Here is a 27,825-nt window from a genome sequence, read left to right as displayed (position 1 = left end):
CTTTTTTTCAAAAAAACTTCCGTGCAAATGGCAAATGGCAGTTCTGGGACTGGCAGTTGCTTTTTTTTATTTATTGGCAAGAATAAAGAGAGGACAGTAACTAGAGGAGGGGTGCGAAGTTAAGACATTTTTTTTAGTTAAGACTTTTTTGCGAGTCTAATATCAATACAGATAATATACATGTGGCTCTCGGAAAATTATGAAATTATTACAAATATACATAATGATATCATCATGATTTACAATTTTGAGGAGGAACAGTATTTTATGTTTATAAAGCCTTAGTTATTGCAATGTTTATCTAGTCCATCTTCATTGCCGTTGTGATTTTAGCAAGGAAAGAAATAAAAATATACTTTGTCCCATATTTTTGCTTGTAGAACACCCATTTGCTATTCGGCATTTGCACTGGCCTCCAGTATAAAATATTGGTGTATGTTATCCATAATGCAATGCGCGTAAGGACTTATAGATCAAAGTGCAAATGTATTTGAATTAGGAGTTTACTAGAAACAAGTCTCCAAGGGTCATCATTTATCATGCTGGAATGACTGAAATTTCACCCATGAAATTGAGGGTGATAATAATACCCATACCAATTTGCTGTCGTTGAATTTCCATTTCCATGCGGAAAATAAAGTAGAAACAAACAAAAACCAGATTCGCAGAAACAGTTAACAATAAGTATTCGCAATAGATCCCATTAGTCCATCCAAGCGGACGAAATTTGACTGCGGGGGTTATTGTTCTGCATGATATGCTTCCTGCTATGTAATACAAGAGGGAACAAGCAGCATTCAGTCATACTGCAGCTAATGCAAAGACAAAACCTCCGCTGTTGCAAGTAAGTTACCCATACTCCAAACTCCAACACTTTTAATTTTTTCTCATGGTGCAACACTCACGATAGATTAACTGACATTTTATTTACAAATGACACTTAGACTATACAAGTAGTGCTTTTACACTCCATAGAGTTAATTTTGTGATTTTAACAAGTACTGCTACACACAGTTCATCACAAAGTTTATTCATTGATTTGTTAAGTACTGAGGTTTTCAAGCAAATTAAGCTTGAGCTTTTGCTTAAAATTGAGCTTGAGAATTTTCTTAAGATTGAGCAATCTTAAAGCTGCAAAGACTTTCCTCCCCATTTATTGTGAAGTATTACTTCATATTTCTCTTCAATTCAGATTTTCTGTTCACAGACGCCTTTATTAATTGCATTTTTTTACAATCCAGCAATGTAAACATTTTCCATACATAGTGTAACGATGATATGGCCCAGCGAGGCGTGAGGGAAAACGAGTAATTTAGACATCACGGAACATCTCAGTATGTGTAGATGTGAATTGTTCTCTTAAAGCGGAATTTATTAAGGTCACACGAGCTAGATTCATTTGAGCGACAGCTTGACTCAATTGTATATAGGAATGCACGTAAATTTTGTTCTGCACAGAAACTGCTATTGCTGTAGCTTGCTTGTAGGCGGTGTTATCATCGCGGTGTTATCATCGCGGTGTTATCATCGCGGAAAACCCTCTCCGTTCGATGATCGGGCGCCGGTACTCGGTTATCATCGCGGAAAACCCTCTCCGGTCGGTGATCGGGCGCCGGTACTCGGTTATCATCGCGGAAAACACTCTCCCGTCGGTGATCGGGCGCCATCTTGTATTTTGTAAGAAGACTACTATTGCTGTAAATTACTGAAAATTTGACATTAACAAGCTAATTTGGTTATGTGGGTTACGCACTTGCGACATAGGCGCGCGCTGTGTTAAGATCTTTATGTTCAAGTGTGTACATCGGCGATAGAACAACATAACATCAATATAAGACATGGACATTATGACATAACATCGACATAACACATAGACATAATGACAAAACATGCTTGTTCTGTCGCCAGTGTGCACCGCGCTTGGCAAATTCACTCGCAAAATGACCCAAAATGTACGGATCGCTCGTCCGTGAATTTGTAAACAGGCATTATTTGTGTCGACTTTAGTTCAATGTACTTTAGCCTTTTAAAGGATTGAAATATGTTATGCAAAGGGGAAATAAGGCAATTGTTTCTTATTTATTCTTCAAGAATTTATGACAAGCGATTAATAAGTTGCTTATTGTTGTTGTTTAGCCGCTAAAAGCAAATACTGAATTATTATATGTCCTTCCAAGAACTCTGGAAACACTGTATGGTATTTCTTGCATATAACACTTCCCCAAGGCATCCCAAGAGGGGGATGTAAGCCCCTAAACCCTCCCCCTAGATCCGCTAGTGTTGTGGTATGCAAAAGGCTATGTGAACATTTTAGGCTTTGGCTAATAGAGCCATTTGATTCGTTTATTTCAGGTCCGCACGATGTTGCCGTCTCACCATGCGCGCGTACCCATTACCGTACACCCGAGGTTCGTCGTGAAATACGTAGGCTGCGAAAACGTCAGCGAAACCGACAGTGACGCCGCCTACCGCGACAAGCTGACGAAAATCCACCAGAAAAACGCCGCAAAAGTTCACCACTCGCGTAAAATGCTCCTTTGCGTAAAGGACGCAGGCGTGTCCCTTAAATGCGTGAAAACTGGAAGAGATCAGTTTTTCGCGGTTAGCAATATCAGCAATTGCGTAACCGATTCTCATTTTCCTAATTTTGTATTGATGACGTATAAGCGAATTGTTGAGGTCCCGGATCTGGAGTGTCACGTGTTCATGTGTGGTTCTGGCGCCAAGGCGAAGGAGCTCCGGGAGGCGATGTTTAGTCTGTTCTCTTCGGCAGAGTATACAGCGAGGCATTACCAAAAGAGTATGGAAAATCTGGAACAGATCGGGGACTCGGAAAATAAGCCAAAACGGACACTGTCACGATCATACTCGGCAAATGACTAGATTCGCGTTCTTGAGATATGAGGTAGTGTTAGAGAAGTACAGATGGCACTCAAAAGGCAGTGGTTGCAGATTCAAGAACCTTTGTCAGCCGGCATTTTGTCAGCAAAGTCCAAGTGAGAGAAAGCGTTTATCTCCATCAGCTGAGGAGAGGTTGCGATATTTTCGTTTGAATTCGGTAAATAAAGCATAAGATTTTATTTAGTGATGATATAATTATAATAAATAAAAAAATGGTACCCAATTGAGGCTCATCCCACTCTAACTTTCCTTTATTGTAAGCAGCGACCGCAGAAAATGGAGGAATGGGGCAGCCGCCCCCAAAAAAGTTATGGCAATTTTAGACAAGATTTTGGTTTTATGGTGTGAATAAGCCAAGACCTTTAAATTTAAGTCATTTTTTGGGGCTCTAAACTTTACATTGTCCATAGTTGTCCAACATGGTTCCAGGCATCTGGTGGATAAAACAAGGCTCTTGGCCATGCATCATGGGAAGACTGGGATGGTCTTGTAAGTCTATCATTTTTTCCAACTGTGCTCTTCATGGGCATCATTGTAGAGATGGCTTTCACGCACGCAATGGATAAGATAGAGAGTGGGGAGGGAGCGGGGGTACTCAGTCATAGGTATCATATGGAAAAAGTATAGTATTTGAAGATTTCTTGTAGTCCGTGAATCCGACTTGCGTGACACTGTTGTTTTGTTTTTGTTTTGAATGTTTAGAACTCCCACCATTTTGAAAAATATAACTTACCCAGCATTGTTTGATATCGTAGAAATATAATCGAGTCGATTTTATTGTAGGATGGATTGAATTTCAGCATGATTCAAACGGATTTAATTCATCTGCATGGGGTTTTCATAGCCTACAAAACCACGCGTCACACAAATCGGATCGACTGGCTTTAATAAGAAATGGCCCACTTTTTGGCCGCCAAGGGGTAGAGGTGTATGCCCCCATGTTTATGCGGCTAAGACGTTGAGTACGCATTTTATTGTGATTGGGGGATTTGGGTCATGTGACGAAATTATGGAGTCTCAAATATTGTCCATAAATCTGGTTAATCCTGATCCTCAAGGAAAACAATCTTAAAAATTCGTTAGCTCCCGTTTAAAAAGAAAAAAAAAATAAACACACATATGTACATATATACATGGCTTTATTTATACACGGTATATCTACAGTTATTCACAAATAAGTAATTGCAACAAATTATTTATTTTGAGATACATTGTAGCACTTATTGGCTATATAATTTATAAACATCAGCAGTGCAGGGGGCCACTTTTGATGGCCGACTTGATATTAAACACCTAGAGGGATTTGGCACTTGCTATTTCTGAATTTCTTGACAATTTCGAGGTTGTTTCGCCTCAATTTATCTCAGACTGTTCAACATTATTTTTCTCCTTGTAAGAACCTGTAAGAACATATCACTATATCGTGGAATTTTCACAAAAAAGTGTTTAGGCTGTAAAGTCTTTCAGTATTTTATTATACTTTTTTACTCTAAACCCCCTAGAGACTAAATCTCTTCGCTGTTAGTTGGCAGTCATCTTATTTATTCTTTGCAAGGACACCAAGATGATTTAGGGCAGTTCTGAAAATAGCTTTTGCGTTATTTACAATCACATATACCAAAAAAGTATTTCGCATGATATTTGCATTGGTCTTGGCAGTAGGAATCATCGTATCCTAGGGATTTCCCCTGCTCATTTGTAGTACACTCGGCTTCCCAGAATATCGCTGGCATCCCCATGCCAGGGATGGAGCAATCGCACTCGCTCAAGTAACAATGTTTCATACTTGTTACTCCGTCAGCACTGCACATCCTCTTGCAATACTCATCGCTTTCGATTCCTCCAGGCTTAGCAGTGCAGACGATGTTATCGCTGATTGTTGCAAGTGACGACGTCTGAATAGGGCCTTGGGAGAAGGTAGATGGTTCAATGGGTGATTCGATGGAAGAGACGTCGCTTGTTGTCGAGATCGGAAGAGAAGGCAAAATAGTTGTCGATGTAATATCTTCTTCGTCTGATTTTTTTGCGTAGTGTTTATTCACATTTTCCATCTCTTTCCAACCAGCAAAATTGAACTCGTTTTTACCAATGCTGTAGTGCTCTGTTCCGGGGAAGTCTTCATTTTCGGCGCAGAAGCAGTAATGAGAGATGGAGTCGCCGTCGTTTCTCTGTCCGATGTACGGACAGTAGAAAGTCTTACACGGTCCGCTGCACAAAATTCGCAAAGCTCCTGTCTTGACGTCTTCGCATCGAACTAATCTTTCGTCAGCAGCAGCACAGGAAAGCACGAGAAAATTTAAAACGATGGTAACACGCAAACATCGCTTTGCTCTTGGTACAGGCATGTTCATGGCTTAAGTATTCTAGCTCTGGAGCCTTGCTTAACTGTTTTCAAAATGGGCAGATGTTACACGTGCCTCTGTTTATATATAATTAATATTTAATATTATTCGTTAAATCTTATTTTTATTTGGCTTTTTTATTAACTACACAGCAAGTCTTGTTGCCCAATGTATTATTGTTTTAATTTAATGATTACAAGACAACATTGTTTGATGCAAAAATTTCAGTATTTAATGTGTTTCACTGCATGGTCAAAAGTCAATTAGTTTTTTTTATAAGAAGTTATAAGGTGTGTTCAAAATATAAAACAATAATAAGATAACATCGAGTCTATTTCAGCTGCGTACACAGCACCAGTTTTAAAAAGTTTATTAAAAATTCTCGATAGTTCTCCCCAAAATTTAACTATAATATAATGAAAGCCAATAATAAATATATCGAGTCCATTCCAACTATGTGCACAGCACCAGTTCATGCTTATTGAAAATTATTGGCGAATCTCTACAATTAAAATGTTATTATAAAAATATTAATTTTCACCTGATTTTATTCCTTCAAACCTCAATGTTCTATAATCAAGGGCACAAAATGGACCTGTTCCGCAAAATTTCTGTTCCACAGCCCGTTTTTTTTTGCTGGCTGGCAAGATGTTAGACCCCTCGGATGCTGGGATAAATATCGTCCCGAATGGTTCTGCTGGCAAATTTGTGGAGTCGAACTAGTTGTGCTGGGAATAATTTTTAGGGCGCTGAAGCAGTTTCTTGGGGGAAAAAATCGTTGATACGGGCAATTATTGATGTGTTAAAATGCCTAAGCACTGCGGGCTGGGAAAAAAAAATCCTAAACAATGCTGGCTGGGAATGGTCCCTCCTGGAAAAAAGGAACAGATATATTTCCCAGCAACTCAGAACGTATTCAAACGACGAAATGCCATTTTAACGTGTTTCGGGAAGGGGGGTTCGTTGTATGCCCTTGTATTGCTCATCTCTCCCTTCTCCACATTCTCCAAATCAAAGACTTGAACTATTGAACTACTTTGATTGGAAAGCATGTAAGTGGAAAGGTCCACGTATCGAGCAAAAAGAATTAAAATTTTAAACGACTGCGTGCTCCCTGGGCATCTTTTTTGAAGAAATATGGCTTCCACGCGACGGATAAGATAATATGGATAAAAGAGAGTGTTTGGAAAAGTAGCACATCAAGTATTCATATTGTCGTAAAAGACAGTAAAATTTATTTGGGTCATGCTACGTGAAAAAAGGTTCGAAGGCGGAGGTTGAGACACAAATATTGTCCACAAATTTTGTTAACTTCAGACTTAACCTGTTAACTGCCGTAAAGACAGTTTCTCCGCTGGTAAGATCCGTCAACAGCTCCGAAAGGTGAAAAAAACCGATCCAGCGAAAACAATGCACGAAATCTCTTTGAAGTCCCACCATGGCCGACTGACAAACAATAACCTCAAACGTGACGTCATTGCAGACGTTATACAAAAGAGCATCAAAGCTGTAGGCGGGAAAAATTAGAATTTTACACAAATTTATTCTGGCTGGCAGAAACCAAAACGAACCTAGTTGGGCGCCAAGCTTTTATGTGTTCATTTTTTGTTTAAAGAGTAGACGCGCCGTAGGAGGTGAGAAATAATGCTGATTGGGCCCTCAGGCCAGGCGATCACGCGGGCGCGCGCAAAGAGTGAGTATTAATAGAAGCTGTTTATTTTTCGATGGCGCTTTTGATTTAAAAAATAATGACCTATCGAACAAAATCGTGCTTAAATCCAAAATACGCTAGCTTGAAACCGCATTACCTAAAATACGCTAAGAATTTATGTATTACATCTGCCATGGTATTTCAATACCATTTGGTCTTTTTGTCGTTATCCCAATCTTAATCGAACCCTGAGTTCTAATGGATAATTTAAAAAGAGCGAATTATTGAGTGTATAGGTGCTCTAGGTGTTTGCTTTACTGACTTTGTTGTTCTTGTTGATAATAGCTGTTGTTGATGGCGATTTTCTCATCATGGATTGTGCTGCAACCATTGTTCTAAGTGATCGCTTTTTTTGGTCAACGGTATAGAGAAAAATATAGATGATCTTGAAATAAGAGGTTGAACGAGACTTTTAAAAATTATCCCTCTCTATTATTAATAAGATGATGTTGGTGATGATGATAATGATGATGATGTTGCTTCTACTGTTTTGTTGGTGGGATGAATGGTTGGGATGATGTTGTTGTTATAATGTTGGTGATAATGGCGATGTGGTATTGCTGCTCAATTATTGCTCATAGATAACAGTTGAAAAAATAACCTTCAACGGGACCTTGCGTAAATATTGATTTTAATCAAAATAATCCCACCCACTCAATTGCTCACATTTCAAGAATCCTCCCTTGCTGTGCTAGTTTTTGCGATAGGGCTCGTTGCGTGACAATCTACACGCGCTAATAGTCGTTAATCGGTTATTGTTCAAGAACATGCTTCAGTTTATTTTCCCACGATCAGGCTTGCTGTGTTCACGAAAAGGCGTATATCAAAGGCTACAGTAAGGGTATTAAGTTTTACAATAACCGTACACTTTGTTTAAATTATTGTAATCCTTTGAATGGACTACTCTCACTTACGATAGTGTTCTATAAGTTTAACACCTTACCAATGAATTAACTTGCTGGCATCTAAACTATCTTTTCGTTAACTATTTAATAAATGATGTTTGTTAATCGTACACGACCTAATTTATGAGCATACCAAAAACAATGCATGCCAATTTCGCTCAGTTGCCTAGCAACGGTGTATGTCATGCACGGCACGCAGCTATGGGTCAGCGGTTTTAGGGGCTTGCTTGATAAGTTCTTTTGTCTTTGTGTGACGTGTTTTGTATTAGTAGAAAGAATGGAGTCTTCTGGAAGTCACGAATGGTTGCAATTATAGGCCTGGGCGAAGATTAGTGCCGGCAGTACATTTTTGTCTCTCGTCTTTGCACCTATCAAGATACACTTATAACACAGCGTTAGAATAGTCATACCGGCAAAGGATCCAACTCAAAAAGGTATGTTGTGGTTATGTTACTGTATACACAAGAGTTAGGGTTTTTTCATGGGTGTTCACATAACACCAGTGGACAATCGAGATATGAACAACTTAAACACCAGTGAATAACTTCATATTCTTTGTTCTAGTCCTTCAAAATCCTCTAAAATAAATAAGCTTGGTACTAAATTGTTTGAGGTAGTTTTAGCAGTTGTTTAAGTTTATAGGAATCGGATTTTAGGCGACCAATGTAGGGTATAATGGCACGGTATCAGGGGTCTGGGCACGAGAGCTCTCGCCGCCACCCATATGGGAACTTCATTGTCACGCACTCGAAATTGTCACCAAAATCAGCCAGAAATAGACTTAATTCGTAGTGGCTGAAAGGACTACAATAACCAGAACAATGTCCTCTTGTGGTTTAAAACAACTTTACTTTTATACCTACCCTGGGTACCAGAGGCTCCGAGCTTTGCGGCGAATCGTTCTCGCCGCGAAGCTCGTATTTTATACCCTAAAATAATGCAAATCATTTCCTCATGCTATTAAAAGAATATAGTACTACAGGTTAATATATGCAATATATACTAACAGATCGAATGGGGTACTACTCGGCCCTTTTTATATCATTACTCCTATTTGGTCTGGGGTATTCGTTACAAAAAGCAGCAGACCTGTTTACAATCTTTTGAGTATTTTAAAATAATTTCAAATATATGCGTCCCATTTTTCATTTCTCCATACTTCCCGCTGTGATGAAATTACGTCAACTGTAGAGAATATATGGAAACATTTTATGTTAGGGAATTCATGGAATTTATCAATAGCACTGCAAAGCAGAATGTAAAGTTTTCTTCATCCATAAACTTTTTTAGAACAATCATTTACTAACCAATAAAAGATTATATTTGTTTAAATGTACCCTGATATTGTAGATAAGTCCTTGATGATATTTTGATTAAATAAAACAACCTGCCGCACTTTGACATAATTACAGTGACACTGTTTTTAATGTAGCATTAGTCACGCAATTTGTGTGACAACAGTCTCATTGCGTGACATCCTATTATGGTAATCATAACATAGCGAAGTGGGTCAATAGTGCTTTAGAACTATCGAAGCAAAGAAATAAATGGAGCGAGTTAGATGGCTCGTATCTTCCCAAGCTTTAAATTTACATTCTAATGTGCTTTCCACTTGGTCAAAAATGCATAGGGGTGTGTTCGCTTGGAGCCAAGACGACTTGAGAATCTAGGATAAACTCACGGGCACCGAAGAGGGACAGTAGTTACACGAAATGTCTGTTCAGATGCGAGAGCGGACACACAGTGGAGGTTCTAGCTCCTCTGTGAAAAGATCGAGTATCAACCTTCGCAGTTCTCAGTATATTGCCCACGAAGAGAAAGACTGGATTGAAATCCAGAAAAATACCTTCACAAATTGGTGCAACGAGCAAATCCGTGAGTCAGGAATTGTGATCACCGATCTCGCAATTGCGTTTAATGATGGAGTTACTATCGTCTATTTGGTTGAGTCCGTGGCTGAGAAAAAGTGTAAAAACTGCAAGATGAATCCGAAATTTGTACAGGACAAGTTAGAAAATACAACACAAGCTCTCAAGCTACTGGAAAATGATGGGATTCAACTTGTGAATATTGGTGAGTTTTAGTACTTGTGAAAGTGTGGATTGATTAAGGGCTAATCTTTCGAGTTATTAACATGTTGATCTACTCAATCGACAGAGGACTCAACCTCCATTTATCGCCAAAAGCGAATAAATACCACCGACGTCTCTGTTTATAATATCCCTATCTCAAAACCTCCCTTAGCAGTAAATTCATAACGCGAAATTTACAGTTGAGAACTGAGTAGTTTACACATACGTTATCAAAGTTTACATAAGAATTTGATCCAAATATTAGATCAAGTAGTTCTGTAAACTTTACAATGAAATACATTGCAAATATTGATTATACTAGTGCTACTCTCGATCAACGCTTATTTGCTATCATTAGATAAAGACTCCCGCTTTTTGTGAGGTTAAAAGAATAAAAAATAAGCGAATTTGTCATTTACGATAATAATACTATTTAAGTTCCTTTACATTCAACATTTTGTCCTGAAATCATTTTTCCCACCTAGGAAACCCTTGCGATTATTGGTAGAATTTTATTCATTTCATAGAACGCTCTGCTATGCATTTTTTATTAACATAGAGTTTAAACGGCCAAAATGCTTTCATAATTTTCAATTTTCACATTCCTCAAAGCAGGCTCAAACAAAGCGCAAATATAAAACGGAGGTTATCTGGTAGAATACTTGAATACTCTTACTCTATACTCTAATACTCTATACTCTGATAGAATACTATGAGAGTGTTTTATTTACAGCCAGAAACGGTTCTCTTCATAAACTATGAAAATAGACCTTAAGTGGGCAATTTTTGTCTAGTGATATCATTTCTCAATTTAGATTTGAGTTTTGAAAATTTCATGAAGATCGTATTCAAGAACCTTTCGAGGACTCGCTTAATCATTTAAATTAGGGTAAAGTTGTAAAGCTAATAATTAAAAAAATGTTTTAGTCGACGTTTTTTTTTTACATAACTCCTTCTTGGCCATAGCCGTCGAAATACATTGTTATTCAAACGCTTCAGTGCATTCTAAAAATTATACTATAAATATATTATATTGATCTAAAGATCAATTAGCGTCAATTATGACAAAATGGCTGTCCGAGCCAGTCAAATGATTAATGTTCTGTCAGTTCCGACAAACTGCAAAATCAATATTTTTAGTGTAATTGCAACAAACCCCATTAAATACATTGGATATTTGTGTTTCGTGCAATCCTGTGTTTCGTTTACCGAAATCCAGCTAAAAGCTTGCGCGAGTTATATTTATCGATGACACAAGAAAGCCCTTCTTTTTAGTTGTTGCTGTCTTATTTATATTTTTATGTGTATTATTTATGTTTTTGTTTTCATATTTTTTTTGGTTTTAATTTATGCATTTTATTTATCATTATTTGATATTATTCTTTTCTTTTTTGTTTTTGCATTTGTCTTTTATTTGTCTGATTATAACTTGTATTCTCTTGACGTCCTATCCAGAAACACCCTTAACACAGGGTTCCCGGTCTTATGCTTAACGCACTGTTTCGGATCTTCCTTATTAGATAATCAAGACATCGTGAATGGTAACTTAAAGCTGATCATGGGTCTGATTTGGCGCCTTATCCTGCACTATCAAATCAGCTCAAGCGCTAGTGCATCTGGAAAGCAGCTACTTCTGCTATGGCTAAAGAACGCACTACCTGAGCTAAAGATTGGGGTAAGGCCAATTTCGATTATTCAGGGAGGCAAAGGTCCTTAACTTTTGGGGGCACAATCCTGGGCTGCGGAGTGGGGTAAGATATAGGTCCTTAAGTGAGGGTGGGATGAGGAGAGGAGGGCCTAAAGAAAGTAATCTGCGGATGTTGTTTGTGTAAGGAGCATTTCAGGGAAGATGAGGTCTTGCTGTGGTAGGTGCGCGTAATGAGTGGACTACTCGAATTTTAATTAGGGTGAGGCTGGGTTAGGAAAGCCGAAAATAATTTTTTACAATCCACTTGATGAGCAAACCACAACACTTTATCTGTTTGAAAGGATTACATTAATATAATCTCACTCATTCTGAGTTTTCCAAAATAACGCTAAGAACCCTTTTTCACAGTGCGCGTGAGTCAGCTCTTTATATTAAATCCTTCCGTTTTTCTTAGAATGTGACAACAGACCTTTCGTTTTTCTTAAAATGTGACAACGGACCTTTCGTTTTTATTAAAATTTGACAACGGACCTTTCGTTTTTCTTAGAATGTGACAACGGATTGGAACAGCGGTATCGCACTTGCTGCCCTCATCAACTTCTGCGATCCGCGATTGATGACCGACTGGCGGGAAATGAACCCGGATAATAGCATTGCCAACGTGAAAAAGGCCATGAAATGTGCAGAGGATAACTTCCGCATCCCTCAGATTCTTTCTCCCGAGTTGTTTGCCAGCCCCTACGTGGATGAGCTTAGTATGATGACGTACTTGTCGTTTTTCACCCAACCCGGGTCCCCTGGGGAGAGGAAGACCCTTGAGATTGTGAACAAGAGCGCACCAGGAATACACGTCAGGAATTTCAACACTGACTGGAATGACGGCCGTGCTATTGTAAAGTACTTGGAAGAGCAGTGTCCAGGAATGATTTCAGAAAATGTCGATGAGATGACACCAGTAGAAAGAGGTCAGTTTAAATACTAGTGGGGGGGGGGGGGGGGTGAAGATTACTGAGATTACATTGCCAGACACTGATGATCATCTTGCACCAATATAAAGAACTTTCAAAACTAAAAAACTACTAATGAGAGTTGAGTTGAAAAGCTACTGGAAAATTATACAATAAAATAGTTCAGGTACAAGTTTGTATAGTATGTAGCACATTTATCAGGGACCTGAAGATTTAAAAGGTTGGCTCAATTTTTGAAACTATGCCAAAGTTTCCCAAGTTCCCAAGCCCTTTAGCACACAATAATCATTTAGCTTAAAAATTATGGTTCTGTCAAAGCCCCAGATCCTCCCTCTGAGTACGCTGTACGCAGCGCTTGTTTCCATGTTTCTCTTAGCGCGTGGATAATCTACTCTAAACCAATCACTTGTTAAATCCTTTATATCGATTGTGCTTGGTCTGTTTTAACTCTAAATTGATGTGAACAATGTTTTCAGTTGAGGTCGCTGTAACAAATGCTGAGGAAAAGCTTGGTGTCAAGAAAGTCGTCACCGCCAAGGAGATGACGAGCCCTGATGTCGATGAACTTAGCGTCATGGCCTACATGCTATCTTTCCAAAACTGCGAGAAGCTTCGCAGCCACGCCAGCTCCTTCACCGCCGAGGGGACTGGTATCCGGCGTGCATTGCGCGGGAGGAGTTCGGACTTTCAAGTGTTCGGGCGACGTGACTTGGGAATCGAAAATGCGCGAGTTGAGGTACAGGGACCTCACGGTGAGAAGATCCCAGTCACCGTCAAACAGACATTAGGTGAGTTGGTTAAAGGAACTTGGACGTTAACATAAGACGATCTTAAATATATTGTATGCCATGTCCCTTATTAGGTATATGACCATTTGAATTGGAAAATTAAAAAGATGGTGATTCTAACTAGATAAACATATAAAATATATAACAAAATAATATAAATATAACAAAATAAATACGTAATCATATCAAGCGATGTACTTAATCAATAGTACACCCTAGAGCTCAAAACCGGGTTACGATCACTTCTGTTTAAATTTTGTACTCCTCATTGACCATTAAAACAATTATCGAAAGAGGTACTTAAAGGATAACCATAGTTAAAGCCTGGTCTTTTATCCTCAGAATCGATGTATTTTAACAATGGTATACCCTAGAGCTCAACCCTTGCTCCTTCCGATCATGTATTTTATCAATGATTCTATTTACCACTCAAACCAAGCAACTGGCTAAGGTGTTACCCTTGGTTCAGAACTTGGTCCTCATTTATTTCATGTTTGTACAGATGGCCTGAAGTGCTCGTGGACCCCTCAAACAGCGGGTCGACACAAGGTAAGCATTACCCATGTTGGAGAACACTTGCCAGACAGCCCATTCTACGTGGACGTACTCGAGGATGTCAGCGATACACAGGTCAGCGGTCAAGGCTTGAAGAACGCCGTGATTTTGAAGCCAGCGGAGTTCATCATCAGAGTACACGGGTCAAGTGACGCCAATGTGACGGCCACAGCTGAAGGGCCGTCAAAGTAAGTAATTTAATATAACAAAAGCGAGGCAACAACGGTTGCGAAAGACCGCTCAGAATGGCGTCACCGTGTCGCGGCCCTATTTCCCACTAGAAAATATACAATCAAAGTTGAGGGATTCCGCGTTACTTGATACCTATAAAAAGACTTCTTTTTATTGGTATCAAGTAACGCGGAATCCCTCAACTGCTCAAGCGTTATAAATACCGCTTATTCTGAATAAATGCACATCACAAAGCAATTAGAGTTTATTGTGACCTTTATTTCTAGGATATAAGACAATTATAGGACAATTACAGGTGGTGATCAATCGTGAAAATGTTCGAGCTAGTTTCTGGGATTGACTGAAGACTGACTGAGAGGTTGGTAAGCCTGTGCTCCGCCTCGGCCTTTTTTCTCTGCAGCTCGTTATGCAAATATTTTTTAGTTCTAACAACTTCCGATGGACACATGTGATTCCGAAAGAAGAAGAGAATCAATAACAGCGAAGATAAGTTTGGATAAGTTTTGTGTTTTTTTTTTTTTTTTGTTTTGTATGCAATTTTGAAAAGTGTCCAGGGATGGTGTCTCATGCATTTTATCGCTCTATAGACAAAGCAAAAAAATGGCATGAAATTTTCCAATTCTCAATATATAAGCTCAAGATTGCACATACAAGGAGTTTCTATGACCAAAAGCTTAATTCCAAATTTTAAAGAAATTTAGAAGATATGAAATTTAGATATTAGCGAGCAAAGTTGGCTTAATTTTTGATCAGAGGCCGACTTCTCCCTAAAAATGAGGAGAATTTATACTTTGAACATATGAAAATTGAACTTCAAGCCTCATATCTCGAAGACGAATCTATTAGTAAAAAATACTTTTTAATATGTTGGTTTACATAGCATAAGAAACCTCTATGCAAAAATTCAAGCTTACAGAAGTTAACCAGACCTTATTTTGGGAAAACTTGTCATTTTTTTGCTCTGTCCGCTCGCTATCAGTAGCGAGCGTGTCTTATCCCAATAAAGAGTCATAAATAAGATGCCGGTCTCGTTATGCTAAATCACATACGTAAAGCCCCGTGCATACTGCGCCAGCACAAGCCAGCATTGCTGGCGAATTCTTGCTCGACTGACCACAAGACAAAGGAAATGTCAGAAAGTCAATTTCCCGTAAATTCGCCAGCAATGCTGGCTGGTGCTCGCGCAGTTTACACGGGGCTTTTAAGTGTACGAGCCCCCGAGAAAACAGCTCACCAGCAGGTACAAAATGCAGACTACATTTTTCGGTGATTCATTTTGTAGCCCGAGTTGACGCTAGTGCAGCGTCTAGTTTTATTTTAAAATATACTATAAACACTTAAAAAAATCGAAACCGAGTAGTTTTTTATGAATAGTGACATTTGGCAAAATACCACCACAGGCTGTTTGGAATTATCGGCCTTTTTCTATTTCTAAAGCATGCTTCCCCGCATCGCGTGGTAAGCAGGTCTTAACTGAAAAGTTACAAAAAAAGAAAAGAAAATAGTAGTTGCGCATCAATTGAGTTACAGAGCAGTGTAAATAACCACCTCCGATGCGTGCCCTCGTGCGAATACATTCGAATGTGCGCGCATGGCGGGAGGCACGTGTATACACACCTGGTTTTAAAGTATAGGTTGGATTGGTATCTCAAAATACATTCAGCCAGAAGTTGCTACCTCTTTGTCAGGTTGCTTTTAGGTATTGGAAGAGACCCCGAAATGTTTGTGAAATCGATCTGTTTTAGTGCTAATTACCAATTACATTTATTATATCACACTCCTGATACCATTTTATAATTATCAGAATTAACGTATATATACCTTATAATTGACCCAAACAAAGAGAAAGATTCCCTTGAGTGATCGATGGCTCGACCAATTTAAAACAATTCTTTTTTTAGCGCTGTCCCGGTCAATATTGTCCGCAACCGCTCAGATGGGAGTTATGTGGCTCGTTTCACGCCCAGGGAGGTAGGAGAGCACAGGATAACCGTGATGGTGGGTGCCACGCCCCTTCCCGGCACGCCTTTCGTCACCAAGGTCGGCGATCCCTCCAAAGTCATCGTGACACCAGCAGGTATGTATCATAAGTCATTTACTGGTGTATATTAGTTTTTTAACTGTTTTATATAAGTTATTGACCAGTGAATATCAGGGTGGTATTGATGTATTTAGTTATATATTAACTGATGTGTATCAGTTCAGTAGTGTATGTTGGTTATTTAATTGCATCTAACTTAATACTTGCACCGACAAATCGAGGATTTAAAGAGTTTACTTGGAATGAGGTCAAGTGACCATGTGACCATTTTCTAATAAAAGCCCCATATATTGAAATAGCATATCATTTTTATCTTATATCAATTTTTTAACTTGATAAAAAAATACTACTGTTTCTTAGTGAAAAGTAACACAGCATAATAATACCTCAACTGAACAGGCTGTTAAATACGCATCCCGTCACCAGTTCACTTCTGGAGGTCCAAGCAAACCTCAACCGTTAAAAGACAATAGAATCTATTAGAATCCGAGATATTTAACATGCCATCCGCTCTAAATTATCAATCACATCCTCGCAGAAACTTGCAATATACACACTGCTTTCAATATTTTGAAAGCAGTGTGTTTATTTTTCGCGTTTTCCGTTAAAAATCATCGGAGATTGTAACGTAATCGACCGGAAGTAAATGTTGACAATGCGGCTTTAAATGTTTATCCCTAGAGAGCATGCGCAGTCCTGTACTTGGCGAACCAGTCAAGTTTGAAGTTGACACAACAAGCGCTGGTCTCGGAGAACTCGCCATCAAATGCAAAGGACCGACGGGTGGGATCCCTGTGGATGTACGCGCAACAGCTCGTGGCAAGTACCAAGTGTCGTACCTACCCAACACTCCTGGGGATTATGTGACACACTGCACATTTAACGGGGAGGATGTTCCCGAAAGCCCTTTGAGGTCCGTGGCCGGGGATCCGGACAAGATCGTTGCCCATGGCGACGGGCTGTATCAGGTAAGCACGTGATATTACACAAGCAGTGTGGGAGTCATTGGTTACTACATCAGGTAGTGTTATCCAAGAGGCATGATGGTCGAGGGGAATAAAAGATGGCGTCCTTACCCGAAACATGTGTTGCGGTCTTACTTACAGGCAGACGCGGCGGCTAATATATGCAGCTAGGCGCTTCAGTGGTTTTTACCCATGCTCTCATGCGGGCCTGTCGCGTAGTCGCAAAGCCGGTTGACGAAAACGTTTTGTCAATTGACTGTATGTTTATCACACATCGCCTCTAGCTAAAACATAACAATTACTACACGCGTTTTAAAATAAGGATGACTACAGCTCTCAGACTTGGAAGGACTTAGTGTTACAATAAGTCGAACGCTACGGCGGAGCAAGCACAAGTGCAATGCAAGAAATTATTCATCACCTAAACACACACGCAAGAGCACACGCAAGAACACACGCAAGAACACACGCAATATCACACGCAAGAGCACACGCAAGAGCACACACATGAACACACGCAAAAGCACACGTAAGGGCCCACACATGAACGCACGCAAGATCACACGCAAGAGCACGCGCAAGGGCCCACGCAAGATCACACGCAAGAGCACACGCAAGAGCACACGCAAGAACACACGCATGGACACGCGAAAAAGCACACGCAAGAACACACGCAAGGGCCCACGCAAGAGCACACACTAGAATACACTCTAACTTTGTTTGCCTTGAGCTTGAAGGCTAGCTTGAACCCTACCGGGGTTATGTTTATTTTATTTTTTAATAATAATAATGATGGCGGCAGTGGGGGGTGATAATGATGATGATGCATAGTCTAGAATCGCTATGGCAAACAGGACATTCCTAAGACTGTTTTTCTATAAACAAAATCAAGGCCGGTGATTACTCCGTTGAGACTCCAATAGCCGCGAACTTTGCGAAGATAATAACATTCATTCTTACCTATTGTATGAACCTTAATGATTTTCTTGTCCTGCCAGGTGGAGGTTGGTAGCCCTGGCGAATTTTTCATCACCCTTCATGGCGCCGCACGAGGTGGCCTAGAAGTGTCCGGTGACGGGCCTAATGGACACTTCCCCGTAGAGCTGGTCGAGTCCTCCAGGGACAATGACACCTATACCGTCCGGTTTATGCCCCAAGGTGTCGGCATTCACAAGATACATATCCGGTATAATGGCCGCCCTGTCCGGGGTAGTCCATTCTTGGTCAAGGTGTCCGATGCATCCAAGGTTCGGCTTTCTAAGAACGTGCACACAAGTGGTAGAGGTGAGGCAGAAAAAAATGACAGCGTTTAACTCTTTTTTTTTTCACGGTTTACAGGTTCACAAAAAGGACATTAGTTTTTTATTTATTTATTATTCTTTTGCCATTCAATAACTACATGGAATAAGATAAAAAAACGTGTTTGAAAATGGCGAGGAAACCTAGAGAAATTTAAAAGCTAATTAATATCAGGTTTCCTCGTCTAGGGTTGTAAATATTTTCATAAAGCAAATATCACGAGATTACCTCGTACCAAGGGCCATTGTCCCCAATTGTTTTTTTCATTTCACCCATTACAGTTTGATAAAATTAATTGATTGATGAGAGCTCACGTTCCAAGTTAACGAGGGTCCCCATGTAGAGAACCAGGTTTTTAGACTGGAAAAAAAATCCTAGCCGACGAGATTATATAATGAACTCGAGTCCCCTGACTTGAGAGACGAAGCTTCGGTTGCTTATCATTTGAATAAAAAAAGAACAAACGTGACGTATGTCATGTGATTGACAGGTCACGTGATCCGTCATGAGGTGGATGTGCCCTTGGAGGTACCGCGGGAAGCTGGGGAGGGAGAGCTTAGTGCTACGTGTGTTGGTCCCGACATGGAGTCCGTGGCCACCTCCGTGACCAAAGAGCGGGATGGGAATCATCACATCAGATTCATGCCAAACCGCTCGGGTATCTATACACTGAGTGTGTTTTACGGAGGCAGGGAGGTCACTAACAGCCCATTGAGACTTAGGGTCGGGGACCCGTCAAGTGTTCGCCTGAGGGAGTCGGTGCGACAGAGCACTGTGTACAACACTATGACCGAGGTAAGACGAGCACTTATGCCGCATTCACACTAGCCACATTTCACCGTCTTACACCTAAAGCGTGTACAGTACTATGAATGAGGTAAGTCGAGCACTTATGCCGCATTCACACTAGCCACATTTCACCGTCTTACACCTAAAGCGTGTACAGTACTATGACCGAGGTAAGACGAGCACTTATGCCGCATTCACACTAGCCACATTTCACCGTCTTACACTTAAAGCGTGTACAGTACTATGAATGAGGTAAGACGAGCACTTATGCAACATTCACACTATGACCGAGTTAAGACGAGCACTTATTCCGCATTCACACACTAGCCACATGATACAGTCTTAATGCTAAAGCGTGTACAACACACTATGACCGAGTTAAGACGAGAACACTTATGCTGCATTCACACTAGCCACATGTCCCATTCCTAAATCCTACATCCTAATCCTGAAGCGTGTACAACACGTACACTTGACACTCATGTCGCTTTTACACAACGTGAAACGACGTGATAAAAAGCTCTTCACAAAAATACACTCGTAAACCTTCTTCATTGTCCAATCCTTTTTTATCATTATCGTAAGAAGAAAATGTTATACTGTAAATAGCTGTTCATAAAATACTCTAGTTTAGGGTGAATAATAATATGCTCAAAGAGCTGACTATATTCAAGAAGAAAAACGTGGAAGGCTTTTTTTAAATCTGCCTATCTCTCCTCTTTTACATCCATAACCATGACATTTAAAGGATCACATTTAAATCAATTGATATTACTTCGTGCCTCAGGTGGACGTGCCGATCACATTTAAATCAATCGATATTTCTTCGTGCCACAGGTGGACGTGCCGATTGACGTTGAAGATGATGTCGAGGAGATTACGGCTGCCGTTCATGGCCCGAATGATCAGTTCGTCAAGTCTACGCTGTCCAAGGAAAATGACGGGCTATACCATATAAGGTTCATGCCTGAGCAGCCAGGCCGGTACACCGTTGATGTTCTTTGTGAAGGGTATCACATTGCCAATAGTCCGCTGATCATGAGCATCGAGGACTCCAAGCCTGTACAGGTCAAGCTGAGGGAGTTTGAGAAACAGGTAACAGCTTTTGTGTCAACGTTGATTGAATCGTAAATTCTTCTTAGTGTGCAAGCTAAATACTCAGGATAAGAAATTTCATTCAGAAAAAGAAAGGATTTCATTATCGCATTTTCTGTCGCAATAATGACCCTTTTGATATACTGTGTGTAATGTGTCCGAGATTCCTTTTCTAATGACAAGCCAGGGAGGTCAGCTGCCTCAACTTGTCATGGTTTCGAGAGAGTAGAAATAAATCAAAATATGAACCTATCTCAAATAGGCTTTTGATTAAATCATCTTTCTAAGAGTCACATTGTTAACTATATCCCAACATTGCTTACTTGACCACAAGACGGGATAAATGGGTCGAACTAATTCACAGTAGTATCTATTATGGTGCACAAATAAGACTAAAATTGCTTGGCCCAGAAATGCTGGCTTATTTGAACTGCAATGCTGGCTTTGTCTTAGCGTGGTTTAACCCTTTTCGGTTGCCAGGAGACCATCCGCTACCGCGTTCGTCAAGAAGTTGATGTTCCCATGGAGATCCCTTCCCAAGTGACCGAGGTATCGGCGGAGGTCCGAGGTCCTTCCAATGAGCACGTTCTGTCCACGTTCCGTAAAGAGCCCGATGGCTACCACCACCTCCGATTTGTGCCCTACAGCAAGGGCACTTATAAGGTGGACGTGAGATGCAAGGGGAAGTCTGTAGAAGGGAGCCCATTCAGGTGAGCCCCTTTGAATTATGTACAATTGTTTTTTAGCTTCTTTGAATTATGTACCATGAACTATGTACCATGTACCATTGTTTTTGAGCCCCTTTGAATTATGTACACTTGGTTTTGCGCCCCTTTGAATAATGTACCATGCACCATGAATTATTTACCATGTACCATTATTTTTGAGCCCCTTTGAATTATGTACCATTGGTTTTGAACCCCTTTGAATTATGTACCATTATTTTTGAGCCCCTGAATCATGCATTGTTTTATAGCCATAAAATGCTACATGTTTCAAGTCTTTCCCGAGTCTCCGAGAAAATAAGTTGCCCAACTTCCCCATGATTTATTGTTCTAGTGACCAATTTAAGAAAAAAGTTGTAAACTTGCTCCCAACCAAATCAAACCATCTACGACCAAAGGAAGACTCTGTATTATACACATAACGGGGTAGGCAGAAGAGCTCAAGAGTTTTCTCCAATTATACACTGACAAAAAGGGATGATTGACACCACTTAGATTTGAGAATGGATGACGTGACACAACTTAAATTTGAGAATGAATGACGCGAATATAACTTGAATTTGAGAATTAATGAAGCGAACACCACTTAAATTTGTAAATGAATGACGCGAACACGTCTGGTAAACATGAGTGACCGACTGGCCGTTCTTTCTAGCATGAATGTTGGCGACCCCAGCAGCACCCTAGTTCGCCTGCGCGAGGCTGATCCAATCGAGAGCCAGTACATGGTCAGCCGTGAGCTCGATATTGCCATGGATATCCCGGATGATCACTGGGAAGTGACGTCAGAGGTCCGTGGCCCGGATGAAGAGATCTTCCCGTCAAGCATCGGGAAGGGAGAAGAGGGCTGTTATCACGTGAAGTTCATCCCGAACAGACCAGGAACGTACAAGGTAAGACGGAATGGCCTCAACGGTCTCCATCTATTTTCAATATCCGTTTTATCACCTTGTATCCCTGATGTCCCAGCACCTTTGGTTTCGGCTGTGAGTCTTTCTTAAAGTGAGTCATTCTTAATGTAGTATTTCTTGAAGTGAAAGTTTCTTTAAGTGAACATTTCGTTTAGAGAGTTTTTCTGAAAGTGTGTCTTTCTTGAAGTAAGTCTTTCTTTAAGTTAGTCTTTCTAAAAATGTGTTTTTCTTAAAGTGAGTTTTTGTATAAATAAATCTAATTTAAAATCCTTATACGATGTCTTGTTGGACTGGGGAACACAATTTTCTAGTAATCCCACATATCCAATCCCACACGTTCAACAACATAACAAATCCCACACGTTCAACAAGTCAAATTCAGATCAAGAAACAGAAGGAAACTCGCTATATCTGGACCGGTAATCGAACCCGTTTCAGCAAGGTGAAAGGCCCTCAATACTCCGTTAGTCCTCCGTCTTATTCCCCATACCATATCCCCATACATGATACATCATCTAGGCGACTATTTAAACCCTTCCTTCTTTGCCAAGGTCCACGTGAGGTGCGACGGTGAACCCGTGGAGAACAGTCCATTTCTCATCAAAGTGGGTGAACCGGAACCCGTGCAGGTGGCTCATGTGCGCAGCGAGGAGCTTTTCGCTGAGCGCATCATCCAGAATGAGGTCGATCTGACTGTGGAGACGACGTCCGGTGCAGAGGGGGGCTACTTCACGGCCAACGTGACAGGGCCTGACGAGAGTGACGTACCGTGTGAACTCAGTCGCGATTCACAGGGACATAACCACGTGAAATTCATGCCATATAGGCACGGGCAATACAAGGTGGGCACCCAGAAGACCTAAAGGGTACACCCCGTCCACCCCGAGAGGCTGGGGGGGGGGGGGGCGTGGGGCGGCCCTACCACTTTTTGCAGAAAGAAGTCAAATACAATGATTTATTCCTTTTTCGTTTTTCATTATAATAGTCTTCAATTGTCAGCCCACCCACTTTTAAACATGCTCCGCGGTCCCAGCCCTTCTTCCACCGATATTATCTTATCTACTGGTTGACTGCCTCTCCTGTACATCTATAGCCCGCTAAACGTATTATATGTAAGCGGGGACCCTGCTTCCACCCATCACCCTTCGAGAAATCCTTAATTACTGGAGCCCCTTGTGAGAATATATCATGCCCAATTTCCCTTTATTTTAGCATGTCTTTAATTAATAGCACAAACTGATAAAAGATTCTCCCTAGGTGTTCGTGCGTTACCAAAACCAATTAGTAGAAGGAGCGCCCTTCCTCGTAAACGTCACCGAGCAGACCAGGGCTGTCATGACCATCGACAGGAACGAGAAGTTCTACCAGTACAGCGAGGTCGAGTGCCCCATGGATGTTCCTGTAGGAACACATCCTAATGAGCTCAATGTGCAACTGTACGACCCTGAGAGCAAGCCCATGAAGTGCACAGTTGTACGAGGCCGAGACAGCTCTCAGTGCTTTATAAGGTATTGTGATGACAAGGGTGATGATGATGATGATGGTGATGATGGTGATGATGGTGATGATGGTGATGATGGTGATGATGGTGATGGTGATGATGATGATGATGATGATGATGATGATGATGATGATGATGATGATGATGATGATGATGATGAAGAGGATGATGAAGAGGATGCTGATGATGATGATGATGATGATGAGGATGATGATGATGATGAAGATAACGTTGATAATTATGATTTTGATGGTGATGGTGATAGTAGGTATGTACTTATTATGGTAAGAATTGTGGGGGAGGGGCTAGTGATGGTAGTATGGTGATTCTGCTGCTGGGGCGGTGATGGTGATGACGATGATTTGATGATAATTATGATAATGTTCATAACTAACTTATGATGCTGATGCTTATGGTAATGGTGGTGATAATGTTGATGATAATGATGATGATAGTGATGACGATGATAATGATGATGATGGTGATGACGATGATGATGATGACATAACACCACGTGAAACATAAACTAACATGACAGTGTCCCATTTTTTTTATTTATAAGTTCTTTAGTTGAGGCAGTATCCATTTAATAACTCTACTGACCCCATCTGTACGCTTTACAGGTTTGTGCCACATATGGTTGGCACCTATGAGATGTACGTTCATTACAACGAGGAGGCCGTCGAGGGTTCCCCTTTCCAAATCCATGTGTACGCCCCTGAGGAAAGAGTGGACCCGAGAAAGGTTTTCGCTTCAGGTCCCGGGCTTGTGGGAGGTAAGATGCCCGCTATATGAAAGTATGTGTATTTATGATATCTATAGAGTATAAACTTATTAGTCTTTTAGCATGAGAAAGGACATAGCTTTAGTATGAAGTGTGGTGTCGAGACTAAGGTGTTCGCTTTATCAAGGTTCAATAAAGTATTATCATTTTATACAAGCGGTCAATGGTGTCCAATCTAAAGAGGGTTAAAGGAGTGTATTAGTAATCGAAAGGGATAAACCAAAATCTTGAGACTATTTTCGCTTATATAAAGACTTTGTCAGTGCAGAAAGTAAAAATGGGCATAGCCATTGACCCAGGTCAAACGGTCACAATGCCCAGTTTATGAATCATCAAATGTATTAGCTATTAGTATATCACCCATGTAGACCCGATATATGACAACTTTTTTTAAATATGTTTGCTTGAATCTCGCAGTTCCCTAACACGCGCGTAGCCCGGAGATCATATATTAAAGTCTATGAGTAAGCTGTGCTTCGACAGGAAAGTGCAGTGAAGGAAAGACAGTGACGGGAGTGCGCCTAACCCTAGATATGTGTTTGCGTAATCCTCTCTTTTTAATCCTTAGGTCTGGTTAACGAGCGCACCGAGTTTAACGTGGACGCACGCAAGGGCGGCGATGGTGTGCTGACCGCCACTCTATCCGGCGTCAAACACAAGAGCGATGTGGAGATCCAGGAGCGGAACGATAGCCACTATAACTGCCACTACACAGCGCCCTATGCCGGCGCTTATATACTACACGTCAGATGGGATGGGAGAGACATTAAAGATAGGTAGGTGTAGCGGAGGGGACGTCGGATGGGATGGGAGAGACATTAAAGATAGGTAGGTGTGGCGGAGGGGACGTCAGATGGGATGGGAGAGACATTAAAGATAGGTAGGTGTAACGGGCGGGCGTCAGATGGGATGAGAGAGACATTAAAGATAGGTAGGTGTAGCGGAGGGGGGACCTCAGATGGGATGAGAGATACATTAAAGATAGGTAGGTGTAACGGGTGGGCGTCAAATGGGATGAGAGAGACATTAAAGATGGGTAGGTGTAGCGGAGGGTGGGACGTCAGATGGGATGGGAAAGACAATGAAGATAGGTAGGTGTAACGGGCGGGCGTCAGATGGGATGAGGGAAACATTAAAGATAGGTATGTGTAACGGAGGGGGGACCTCGGATGGGATAGGAAAAACATTAAAGATAGGTTGTTGTAACGGGGGGGACGTCAGATGGAATAGGAAAGACATTGAAGATAGTAAGTGCATAAGAGTGATGCTCTTATGCAAAACACGTCAATTATTATTATGGATCCATTAGTGGTAACAGGACGGTAGTTATGGGAATTCGATAGGGAGGAGGAGGTGAATTCGCAGTATGGAGACGATTGGTGGTTTTTTTGCTTGATGTACGCTATAGAATGGTACAGGCATTAGAGATAGTGCGTTTGGACTGGTGGCAAGTAGTGTCGTTCCAATGGGGTGGAGGTTTGGAGAAGGGGGGGGGGGGGGGCAGGAAAGGGGCCCGGTCTCCCCAGGTCTCGAAGAAATTTATTGAATTTGCCACTTTCAAAATGTTTTTATTTATTATACATGGATTTGCTTTTAGATATAGAAAAAAAAATATGCTTAGCAAATGTTGTAACATATTCAAAAATTTTATTTTAATCTTGTCGTTTGTAGTTTCTCTGAACATATACATACAACTCTCTTTTTTTCGGACCATATAGGTGACCTTTTCTTCAGCCCATTTAAGCTATCTCCCTCTATTTCAGCCCATATAAGGTCACCATCCGCGATCGTCAATCCGACCAGGTTGCTGTGGACGGACCGCTGACCAGGAGTGATTACGTCACCTACACAAACACCGTCACTACCTTCACCATCAGGGCTCTTGAAGGCAGTGGACCGCTGTACGTACGGTGTGCGGGCCCGACTCAAGACTGTGACGTCAATGTAAGTAGTCGATCTAGAAACTAGAGACCAAAGTTTTCGGATGATCTCAAGCCAATTTTCACATATAGTTATTTGACTAAAATGTGCCCTGGAAATGGTCCCTTTTTTACCAGGTGCAAGACAACCAGGATGGTACCTACGCAATAAAGGTCTACCCTACCGAGGTAGGCACTCATCTTGTGTACGTAGAGTGGGGAGGTCGGTCCGTGGAAGGAAGTCCCTTCATGTTCCGCGTGGGACAGACAGGAGACCCCAGCAAGGTGCGAGTGTATGGGCCAGGCATCGAGAATGGTCTCAGGTACAACTTCAAGGGACATTTCCTGGTCGATACCAAGGGTGCAGGACCAGGGACTCTCAAGATTCGCATCCACGGACCTAAAGGTAGCAGTCACAATGGAGTACTCTCTACATCTTTCCTACATTTTCGGTTAACGGGTTGGTGTTTTTACGAAGGCCGCTTATTTTATATATTACGTCTCGGGGCTCAAATTCAAGAGTGGGTGCTAATCTTAGCTGGGAAAGGAGGGCATAAACGAGTATTGATGACCTCAGAAATGTTTTGAGGAGATAAAAGACAATATGTGGAGTCCCCATGCTCAGTTCTTGGTCCTTACATTTATCTAATTATATGCGCTTCGTAACCCGATTTCACGTGGAACTTGTGGTGTTTGCAAAAGTGCGGTTTTCACCCTGTAAACTATTCTTTTATTTCTCTCTCAGGCGCATTTAAGGTCGAGATGTACCGAGACACGACCAAGGACCGAACAATTGGCGTCCGCTACAACCCAACAGAGGCCGGTCGCTACACCGTGAACATCCGATGGGGTGACGAGCCGATCCTCGGGAGTCCATTCGAGGTGAACATCGTAGAAACTCAACAGGAGCTGGACCAGTTGAACGAGCTGCAAGACAATCACGTGACCAATCGCCGTCTCTCAGACACGGCCCACCTTTAGAAAGGAATGACGTCATACAGGAAGCAGGGTCACAGTGGCAAGTGCCTGAGAACGGAAGTGACGTCATTCAGGTAGACTGGTGCAGACAGGTGTAGATTTCCAAAGGAATAAAGCGCGTAGGGTAATATCGTTAGAGACGTCACAGAGGCCGAAATGACGTCATTTATTAGAGTTTTATATTATTGGACAAATAATGATGAGGATTTTTTTAAAGAAATAATCACGCCTTAAGGATTAAAATATAAGCAAAGCTTCAGAAGGTAACGAATGGAAAAGAAATTCGATACTCAATAGCCAACTGAAAAACAGATGACATCCAAGGTCACAATTATTCAATTTAGTACAGTTTTGACGCGAATTAATGTGATGTCGTCTGTTTTGAAGGACTTTTAAGAGTCATTGTTGCATAAAATGTAAAAGGATGACCAAAGGATTAGATTTCATTTCGACACATTCGTCATGTGCACAATAATCAAAGCTATAGATTTGATTTGTAAACCAGTTGTGTTCACCACAAAAATATGCGTAGAGCTCAGGAAATTAGCTAGATATAACAAGGTAATAGATTGTCATAACTGCGATTTTAGCATTAACATACTAACAGGCTAACATACTAACAAATTGTACTAACATTGTAATGTAACCATGTAGTTTCATCATTTATTGTAAGACTGCAGCATATTATTAATACATGCATAACCAAACTAACCGTTCTGTGTGTTCTCTGTTCTTG

The 27,825-nt window shown here is 41.0% G+C and overlaps 1 protein-coding gene and 1 long non-coding RNA gene across 2 annotated transcripts; both read left to right on the top strand.

Annotated features, from left to right (window-relative positions):
- Nucleotides 1-388: 388 nt before the first annotated feature.
- On the top strand, nucleotides 389-3,124 carry LOC116621494. Its single transcript, XR_004297380.2, has 2 exons — nucleotides 389-844; nucleotides 2,353-3,124. It is a non-coding gene; the product is annotated as an uncharacterized LOC116621494 (long non-coding RNA).
- A 3,787-nt stretch (nucleotides 3,125-6,911) lies between these two features.
- On the top strand, nucleotides 6,912-27,800 carry LOC5517292 (filamin-A). Its single transcript, XM_048732164.1, has 21 exons — nucleotides 6,912-6,936; nucleotides 8,176-8,293; nucleotides 9,490-9,932; nucleotides 11,452-11,606; nucleotides 12,127-12,544; nucleotides 13,024-13,335; nucleotides 13,838-14,078; nucleotides 15,984-16,159; nucleotides 16,805-17,091; nucleotides 18,087-18,372; nucleotides 18,878-19,182; nucleotides 20,014-20,271; nucleotides 20,752-20,981; nucleotides 21,652-21,889; nucleotides 22,459-22,749; nucleotides 23,165-23,415; nucleotides 24,032-24,183; nucleotides 24,761-24,968; nucleotides 25,956-26,136; nucleotides 26,250-26,517; nucleotides 26,857-27,800. Exons 3-21 carry the CDS (start codon nucleotides 9,572-9,574, stop codon nucleotides 27,090-27,092), a joined length of 4,854 nt encoding a protein of 1,617 aa, XP_048588121.1. The 5' UTR covers nucleotides 6,912-6,936; nucleotides 8,176-8,293; nucleotides 9,490-9,571; the 3' UTR covers nucleotides 27,093-27,800.
- Nucleotides 27,801-27,825: the final 25 nt, after the last annotated feature.

Source organism: Nematostella vectensis, chromosome 9, assembly GCF_932526225.1.
Source record: "Nematostella vectensis chromosome 9, jaNemVect1.1, whole genome shotgun sequence".
NCBI classification, from domain to species: Eukaryota; Metazoa; Cnidaria; class Anthozoa; order Actiniaria; family Edwardsiidae; genus Nematostella; species Nematostella vectensis.
The sequence above is the reverse complement of the archived record's forward strand: the minus strand, read 5'-3'. Positions and strand labels throughout refer to the sequence as shown.